The sequence below is a fragment of the Aulonocara stuartgranti genome (genome assembly GCF_965226115.1).
Source record: "Aulonocara stuartgranti genome assembly, chromosome: 1".
Taxonomy (NCBI): domain Eukaryota; kingdom Metazoa; phylum Chordata; class Actinopteri; order Cichliformes; family Cichlidae; genus Aulonocara; species Aulonocara stuartgranti.
The window spans coordinates 10,866,745-10,876,956 of record NC_138939.1 but is presented as its reverse complement, the minus strand read 5'-3'; the positions used below and the strand labels follow the sequence as shown (position 1 = coordinate 10,876,956).

General features: G+C 39.1%; 1 protein-coding gene across 1 annotated transcript in view; it reads left to right on the top strand.

The window, feature by feature from the left end:
- Positions 1-2,346: 2,346 nt before the first annotated feature.
- The window catches only part of hcn4 (hyperpolarization activated cyclic nucleotide-gated potassium channel 4), a 76,290-nt gene continuing 68,424 nt past the window's right edge, over positions 2,347-10,212 (top strand). Inside the window, exon 1 of the mRNA XM_082535975.1 lies at positions 2,347-3,681. Within this exon, the coding sequence (XP_082392101.1) occupies positions 2,990-3,681 (692 nt within the window). The 5' untranslated portion in view covers positions 2,347-2,989. The remainder of the gene's footprint in view (positions 3,682-10,212) is intronic.

Sequence of the window (10,212 nt, the reverse complement as noted above, 5' to 3'; positions counted from 1 at the left end):
AGCCTGCAGCGGAAGCGAATGGATGGATGGATGGATGGATATTTAGAGTTCTAAGTAATGCAGACAGGTTGTGGTAGATTTAAGTTCTGCCCTAGAGTCGGTGTGTAAAGAAGGGGTGCCAAACTCTTAGTTTTGGGCCACAGCCCCATTTGAGCTTAAGTGGGCCGGCTTGAACTTTACCTAATATCTATAAAATAAACACCTACCTACAAACCACCTGATGTGTTTTACCTCTTTCAGCGAGTCAAATCTAATTACAAAAAATTGTGCTGTACTACATCAATGAATCCATCAGCATGAGTTAATGGACTTGCACTCTTAAGAAATCTATCCATCCATTCTCTTCAGGCTGGAGCCTGTCCCAGCTATCATAGAGGAGTGTTGGGGACAGTTGCCAATCTGACACAGAGAGAGAGAGAGAGACAACCATTCACACTTACACCTATAGGCAATTTAGAATAAGTAATTAACCTAACCCAACAAATTACATACAGTTGGACTATTGGAGGAAGCAGGATACCCAAGAGAACCAGCACAAACACATGGAGAACATGCAAACTCCACACAGAAAGGCTCTTGTGCAGTTAAACTCACAACCTTCTTGCTGTGAAACAACAGTGGTAACCACTGCACTGCCCAGCTTTTAAGAAATAAAACTGTAAAATTTGTAAAGAAAGTGACAACAAACTTGGACTTTGTTCTAATGTTACTTCACAGAAAATCAAAAAGGAAGTCGTTGTTCATCAATAATAATAAAAAGAACTTTTCTGTCATTTAATGGAAATCCTTTTCTTTTATTTAATGGTTTGTGTTTGTCGTCTTTGTCTTTATCAGTCAGGAAGCTGTAAAACTATTTCAGATGAAATGACTCAGATGAAATCATCAGTTCAGTCTTTCATGATGTGATTTATTCTTAAGGACAAAAAGCAGTGAAAAGTCCAGAATTGTACCTGCTCTGTAATTTTCACAGTTTGCAAACCCACCCATTGGGTCGGCGGGAAGTTTGACATCACAGGTGTAGAGGGAAGCGTTTCTTACACACTTTACAAATTGATAATTTATTCTTTTGTTTGCTACAAATTGTATTATTCATCTTTGCATTTTCTTGCATTTTTAGTTAAGTTGGGTAATTAATTTGCAACCCATATAACTCACAGCCATTATTATTCAAAGGACATAATTGTTCCAATATGGATGATTTTTGAAAGTTAAAGTTCTTAAAAATAGTGACCTAGTAAATGGTCTTGTTAATAGAATTGCAGAAAGGCACTGCTTTGTATTAGTGTGTCAATTAGGGGGCTTTCACCAAATGCTGTAGGTATTTGTGGCTAGGATTCATTTCATTTCATTTTATTTATTTATTTATTTTGGGTATTGGAAGTTACATTATGTAAATCCAGCATAGTAAAAGAGATTCCCTAAATTATAATGTGGCTGTTTTGCATTAGCAAATTGCCTTCTATTTTTCAGTGTCTGCAGTTCTGCAATATCCACTAGAATAGTTGATAAAAGTTTTTTGTCTAAATTTGAATATATAACCTTTCTTCAGAAACTGCTGGCATTGATGTTTCTCAGTTTAGACATTGGGGAAGTGACACAAGATAAGATAATTTGTTAATAGTGAAAAAAGGCTTGTTTAATTAATGTTTTAATCATCTACAAAATATTGCTGATAAAATTTGCTTTAGCTTTAAAAGGCTTTTGTAAGGATGCTGCACACAGCTATCCTGGGTTTGTTTAAGCTATTACAGTAACAATGTAGCTTTTGTAAAGCTGTACCGAAAGATGAGCGAAAGATGTCCTTGCAGTGAAACTGTCATACTTGTGCTGCAGGCACTGAAAATGAATGAAATGAGACAGAAAAAAGGAAAACACACACAAAACGGAACACAAAAACAAAAGGACATTCATAATGAAGGCACTGATGAAATTAAAGAATCATAAGGCTTCGTTCACAAGACAAAATCCCTTAGACTATTTTTCTTTCTTTATCATCCTAGGCTGAAAATAAAAAGAACAATAAGCACAAAAGGGTGTGACATCCTACGTGTTATAAATACACGGAATTGGAAAAATAATCTTGAATTAGGAGATCACAGATTTGTTTATTTCCATCTGAGAATCCACCCGTATACCAATAATTTTATACAAGAGCTTCTTACCAAATTATAGACGAGTCTATTCTAGCTTCGTTTGTATTAGTGTGCGCAAATTACGCAGTAGATCAGACTGATTACAGCGATGGCAAGCAGGGTCCTTGGTCTCTTCCAACAGAAGACAACATCATTTTTTAACAATGGGCATGTTGGCTACCTGTAGCCTTAACTTAAAAGAACGGGAGAACATTTTAAGAATGGAGAGAGCTTTCCCCTTTAAACAAGGTGGGCTGAGCTTATTTGCAGTTCTCGCTCCTATGGCAACCCAATAGATCAGCATCATGAATATTCACAATTCACCAAAACGCACCCTGACTATGGAACAGTGATGTCAGCGGTCCCTGGAATGCTTTACTGTATTTTTGCACGATTGTGTTGCGTTGTTTTATGAAAGCTGACAAGACGTCTTGTGAAAAGAGCATCCTTCGTCGTGCATGACCTTTCTCTGGTCTCTGTATCACCGTCCGTCGGCACGTCTCTCACATGCCACGCTAAGGTGACTTTCAGGCAGTTTTTCCACTTTTGCGCACAATGTCGGAACGGCACAAAGATGTACATCGAGGACGCAGTGGCCAAGCGGACAGCCCAGGCTGTGTGTGAGGACATATGCAAACTGTCAGGTAGTCTGATTATGAAAAAGAATATCCCTCATCTGTTTCAGCAGAGCCACGGCGGTCCGTGTCATGTGTAGCAGGCTTTCGGGGATTCAGATTAGCTCCAGACTGATCGCTCTCACAAACAGATAGGGAGCGCGGGGCTTGTGGCAATAACCAGTACAATACAGGCTAACAATCTGGATTTATTTAATATTTCCTGCGTGTTTCAATGTCATAATGGACAGGTTGCACTCCTCCATGCGTAAAAGGCTCTACAGTTTGCCACAGCACATTGGACAGAAAGCATCTATAATGGGTGAAGGAGAAGACGCAGACAAGGACACCCGGAGGAAGAGCATTAGGATGAAGCCTTTACCGTCACCGTCGCCGACCTCTGGAGGAAGCTGCAAAGGCATCGGCGAGACCAAAAGTGGGGAATCTGTGATCATGGAGACGGACATAGGGAGACCTATGAAGACCAGCTCAAATGGAGATTGTCGGAGATTTCGAGGCAGCCTTTCGTCCATCACAAGTCGACATGTGCACGACTCAGACTCTGCGGAGGAGAGACGCCTCATCACTGAAGGGGATGTTACCCCGAGCGAAGAGAGCCCCCCTGGAGCAATCGGTGACGGGCAGCCGGATCAAGGTGCGCAGGAGGCCAGCAGTGGCGCTGGCGGTGGTGCCCAAAATGATTCTCCAGACCAGCAGTCAGGGTTTATAAAGTTGGATGGCATTGATCAAATTCTGCCGGACGACGAGAGATTATATCAGGCTGGGTTCATACACAGACAGTTAGGAGCAATGCTTCAACCAGGGGTCAACAAGTTCTCCCTGAGGATGTTTGGAAGTGAGAAGGCGGTTGAACGAGAACAAGAGCGGGTTAAATCCGCCGGATTTTGGATAATTCACCCCTACAGTGATTTCAGGTAAATTTAGTCACATCACACTTGCTTATTTCAAAAGGGAAACGGTTCACAAAAACATGATGTTACTGTGACTAGGCCCAGATGTTTTTCATGGTATGTCTCATTTACTGGGGCATTCCTCAGCTCAGAAGCCCATTTTTTTTTCCTTTTTGCTAAATTTTCTACTAACCACCTTTCCACCTTACTCTTTCACATTTAAAGACTGTATCTCCAGTCCAAAACATTCACTTTTAAAAAATAGAATTCTTAGAATGAACCAATTTCACAGAGTAAATCAGATTTTTTTTTCCGCATTCATTAGTTTTAGTGTATCGATATTGCTACAGAGGCCTGCCGACACATTTAGTTCTTACAGAAAAACCCATCACATGACACAACCCAGTCCCAATTAGGATTAAACCCTTCTTATATAATAAATTCTATATAGTATGAAATATTCATTCTTTTTGGAGGTTTCTTCAGCAGTTAGAGAAAATCTCAGCATGGAGGACATTTTTGCTTAAAATTCATGATTAGGTCTTCATTTAAATAATTTCTAAATTATTGTAATGCACTTTTCTTTGTACTTTAATTTAAAAATAGGGTTATTTTATTTTATTTACAGTTAATGTAAATCATATTTCAAGAGTAGTTTAGAAATGATCATGTTTGATTCCTCCTTCAGTGACAGCAAACATGAATGGAGGGAGACAGCACTCTCTTTCAGGCCTGCAGTTTACTCTGTGGTTTTATTGCCATTTTTATTTTCATTTTTTTTTATTAGCCAAGTATCCCTGATTTATGGCTACACAGAGGCTGTTAACTAACAAGTAAGACTGGCTTCAATAGCCTTTTAAACCAAACTACATTCATGTATACTAAATGATACTGTAGCGTACAGGTGTGTATGTGAGTATTGGGTGGGCTTGGTAATGTGTTCAGTCACACACGTGCGCACACATGTGTGCACGCACACACACACACACACACACACACACACACACACACACACACACACACACATATATATATATATATATATATATATATATATATATATATATATATATATATATATATATATATATATATATATATATATATATATTTATTTGCAGGTATACTCTACACTGTTGATGACTTTGTGTAAATCCAAACACACTTAGGACATGCCATCAGGATGATGTGAGATATGTATTAGACAGTTTGCCATTTTTGTTATGCTCCTCCCAGCTGGTTGTGTTTTCTCTGACCCCTCTGCTCTCTTACTCACCATGTTAAATGTCAGGTGAAGGGTGATTTAGTGCTTGGGGAGACTGTCCTGATACTGAAAGGTCAGAGATTTGGCACCAGCCACTGGTTCTGAAGTGTCTTTGAGCAAGATCCTAAAACAAGATTACAAGTACTTATAAAACAAGTACTTGTTTGACTCTGTCATTGAGATCTGTCAAAATAAACAGATGCACTGAGAGAGAAGTAATTAAAAAAAAAAAAAGAGGTCGCCACCCACTTGTTTGGGCTGTGATGATGGATACTGTATATTATCATAATTAAACATTTTGGTGATCTGAGAACCATTTGCTTGTGCCACGAGCACTCAGCACTATGATTTTGCAATCACTCAACTGTACAATTAAAACCACAGATGTGGCACGCAATCAGGACAGGGAAAAGCTAAGGCTATGCTTTATTTAACTCTGCATGGAGTGTTGCATATTTTGCTGTGACTAACATGAAAAAGACAAAGGACACATTTCATTTCTTTCATTTCATTTTGCTAAATTGTTTAATGGAGTCAATATCAAGAGAACCTTTTGTTTGTTTTTTTAAAACCAGTAGTCACATTTCTCAAAAAGCATTTCAGACCAATTTGGAAGCAATATGGGAAAACATAGCACATTAGGCCAGAAAGTCTGTTGCCACTGAGTCAGAGCTAGTATTTAATTTTTGACAAAGTGAAGCTGAAAGAAGACACATGAATGCCTACAACCTCAAAATCAGGAAAAAGGACAGTGCAAGATGACTGTAATTAAAGTACACAAGGAGATATCTGGGACCTTTTAATGGACCTGGAGAGGAGAAGGGTCTCTGTGACTAAAAGTTTTATTCCCATGTCTGCATCAAAGCTTTGGCTGTATAAGCTCAAATTAGAGTGTCACAAGGAATCACAGTCATCACTGTAGCGGAATTCAGCAAAATCTCCTCTTGTCAAGTTTTGTATAACACTAAGAAGCAGGGGAGGAGCAATATCCTGCAAGGGAAAAAGGCAGATTAAAAATGGCATCATAATCCAATCTACAGCCTAATTTCCAGATCCAAAGCTGAACAGCCTCCTTCGATTCTGAGCAAGCAACTCACAGTGAGCAGATGCAGTCAGTTTCCCAGAGGGTGACCGAAAAAAATAAGACCGGTTTATCAATGTACCTTTTATATAAGGAAAAATATTAATGTTGTGATGGCTGTAAAATATATGTGGGAGTTTTATAGGTTATTTGAACAATACACATGATTGGTGCTGAGATTATTGCCTTTTATGTTCCAGTTCAGACTGGATTTTTTTTAGATATCCCTTCTGCAAGTTTTTTTCTTGTCTCAATCATGAAAAAGCGATAGAGCTGACACCTATCAATACAGCATGTCCTTGAAATAAAGAGCAATAAAAGTCATAGAATATTATAGACAGGATATTTTGGTGCTTGACTGACAGAACGACATCCCTCTCACAGAATGGCTCTTCTGTCTTCTTCTTATGATGGAAACCAGATGATTATTATTTTCTTACCTGTTTGCATAGAGCCTTTTGAAAAGAGTCTGTCAATGGAACAGCATTGTGGAGACTTCTACACAACTGATGAGGTGCAATATTAGTATGCAACCTTCTGATCAAGAAGAGCCTTTTAATTATCTAGCAATTCAGGGCCCACAGGACACATCTGTTGGAAACTCTTCTACAATTCCCTGGAGAAATCGAAAAGAAGATGTCATGCATTCAAACTTTATTTCTATTATTATTATTAAGCTTTGGAACTTTACCGCCATCGCATCCTCAGAATCAGGTCGGCTGTCCTGCAGTTTCTGTCAATCAGTTAAATCCCTTTGGAACAGTAAGGCAAATCTCTTCTGCAAGGTCCACTTTTGCAACAGCCTTTTATTCCTCATGTGCATTCAGTTGTGTTGTAGACAGCAGGAATAATAAATCTGAACTGACATGTTTTACAACTTTGCTTCTGATATTCTTTTGCAAAGAACATATAAGAGAGAGTAACCACCGTGCATATTAATGCAGAAATAAAGGTAAAGGGAGTCAACTTTTAGGCAATTTACAGCCTAGATAAAATTATACTCGTTGTTGCTGAAGGCATTTGCTGTATCTTACCATTTGCTATTTGTTAACTGGTTTTGGATTCAATGCTTGAGTGAGAATTTATTGCCACCCAATACCTCAAACTGATGACAGTAGAAAATTTCGCATATTATCATCATAGCTACAGTTAAACTGGCAACTAAGAACTCAGTGTACTTGATATGAGTAAAGCTGGTAGCTGTGCTGCCTCTACAGAAACTGTCTTTACACTTTGCAAGATATCAATGGAATAAGTATTTTCATCACTGTTCACTTCATGAATTCAGAGATATTTTTAAACGTTGTGCAGTTTAGCTTTACAGGTCTTATCAAGAATTAGCAGCCTTATCAAGCACTAGCAGCCACTAACAGCTGCTGGCTTTCTGTTGAGGATACAGCATGCTTACTGTACCAGTCTGAGTGCTCACATGCATTTCTGTGTGTACTATGTTTGTGTGTTGAGCGTAAGGGATCTGATTGAATAACAGCATTCTCTATTTCAGTCAGGTTCACTACAGTTAATTTGAGACTACATTTTGCCATTGATTTGTTTGGGTCTCATGGGACCTTCAGCTTTCCATCATTGGATGTATTGAAAAATGAGATGGAGCAACATACAGTACATGATTGGAACAACGATGACTCTCCTCCTTGTGGTGAGCGGGAGTCACACTCTTGGTGCCAGTTGCCTAAGGCCTGCATTTTTGTAGCCCAGTTTAATATGTTTTTGACATTCAGAGAGCAAAGTGTAAGCATAATATGTCACCAACCATTTCTTATTTTCTTATAGTGGTAATCTACATAGAAAGGTGGGGGGAAATGTCTGCTTCAGAAAGCATAGGATAATGACACCATTTCTCTTTCAGTCTCCATTAAATAATTCCTTCTTTAATGTAGTGATGGTAAAACATGGGGATTACAGATGGTTCTGGCTTGGCCTGAAAGTGGGGTAATCAAAATAGGCTTCTGTGCTCAGCCACCAATATTGGGAGCCAAGAGATTATTACAGCACAATTTATTTAATGGAGGGAGCCCAGGGAGGATGTGCGTGGCCGGTGGGTGGAAGGTTGCCTGTCATAGTGGCAGAATGATTGAACGGTGCTGCATGACCTCGCCAGGCACACTTGTGTGGGAGTGTTTAATCAGGACACATGACCACAACTGTGGAAGAATGGCCCTTTTTTTTCGCATTGCATTTTTTCTGCACCTGATATGGCATTTAATTCAGCTTTATGTATTAGTCAGAGTTTAATCTTGGCAAAGTGATGGTATTGTTGTTGAGGTGAGATTATATCGATTGTCTGGACATCACGTGCATTTTGAAAATGGGAAAGCCTGTTGGAAATAGTATTTGCTTAGTACCACATGTGACCCAGCTGGTATGCTTGACGTGGGCCCTTCCTGGTTCACCATCCTTCAATGCAGCATCAGTTTATAATCTCTCCAGGTGGATGCACAAATCTAGCCAGCCAAGGCACACTTTTCTCTTTTAACATTTCAGTGTTGTTTTTCTTGACTTGACAATTGTGATTGTTGTCCTACTGACCAGAGGTAAATACAGTCCCCGACCGCCATATTAAGCGCACCTATTCTACTGGTTGTTAATAGAAATGTTTGGAAAATAATAAACATATGTAGTGTCACTGACCTATAAGTGCATTTTGCTAAAGTTCAAATTAAGCATCAGAATGGGAAAGGAAGGTGATTTAAGTGACTGTGAACAAAGCATGGTTCTTTGTGCCAGATGGGCTGGTCTGAGTACTTCAGAAACTGCAGATCTACTGGGATTTTCCTACATAACCATCTCTAGGGTTTACAGAGAATGGTCTGAAAAAGAGAAAATATCCAGTGTGTGGCATGTCAGAGGAAAATGGCCACACTGCTTTCAGCTGATAAGACAGCAAAAGTGACTCAAATAATCATATGCTATATTCATAAGAACTTCTATATAAGAGCTTCTCTGAATGCACAACACGTTGAATCTTGAAGCAAGTCGGCTATACCAGCAGAAGACCACACTGGGTGACACGCCTCTCTGCTAAAAACAGGAAGCCAAGGCTCCAATTTGCACCTGGTCTGATGAGTCTTGATTTCTGCTGCAACATTTAGATGGTAAAATCAAAAATTGGCATAAATAACATGAAAGCGAGGCTACATCTTGCTATGTATTAGCAAGTGGTGGTGGTGTAATACTGTGGGGGATATTTTCTTGGAACACTTTGGGTCCCTTTAACACTTGACCACACAGCCTATCTGAGTGTTGTTGTTGTTGACCATGTCCATCCTTTTGTGAACACGGTGTATCCATCTGAACACGGCTTCCAGCAGGATAATTCATCAGATCACAAAGTTCAAATAGTCTCCACCTAGCATCTTGAATATGACAGTGAGTTCACTTAACTCAGAATGCCTTCACAGTCACCAATTCTCAATACAATAGAGCACCTTTGGGATGTAGTCAAACAGGAGATTGGCATCATGGATGCCAACAAATCTGGAGCAACTGGATGATGCTATCATATCAAGATGGACCAAAATCTCGGAGGAATATTTGACGAATTGAGGAAGTTCTAAAGGCAAAGAAGAGTTCAACCTGGTGCTAGCAAGGGGTAACAAATAAAAACCTAATAAAGTGTCAGGTGAATGTAAAACATTTTTGCTTTTCACCATAGAGAGAATATGTTCTTAAATGGGTGTTTTACACAAGCTTTCCAAATGCCTACCTTCTATGTAACGTATGAATTATGTTCAAGGGGTGAAAGTCAATATTTAGGAAGTGATAGTAACTCTGATGATTTACAGTGACAGTTTACTATAGTCTTCATTATTTTTATCATTCTTTGTTTTGAACGTGGCAGATTGACAGTTATTATTCAAACAGTTGTGCTCATGATGCAATCAGTGCTGTTCAAAAAAGCAGTCACCAAAAAAAAACCACATTAGGTACTGTAGGTGTAATCTTCAAAGGAAACCCAACAGGGCATTCTTTACTTTGATTATAGGTAATGCAGTGACACAGCCTTGAAAAATGAAAACTCTAAAAACAAGAAATCACTTGGTTTCTAGCAATCAAGCAGACACAGCACAGTGTATTTTATGGGAAATGTCAGCATGTTTGGAATTGCTAATTAAGACTTCTTGGATTCAAACACTTCCTGTAGGCTATCACTTCTCTCTGATGTCTCCTATTGAGCATTCAGGGACACTTT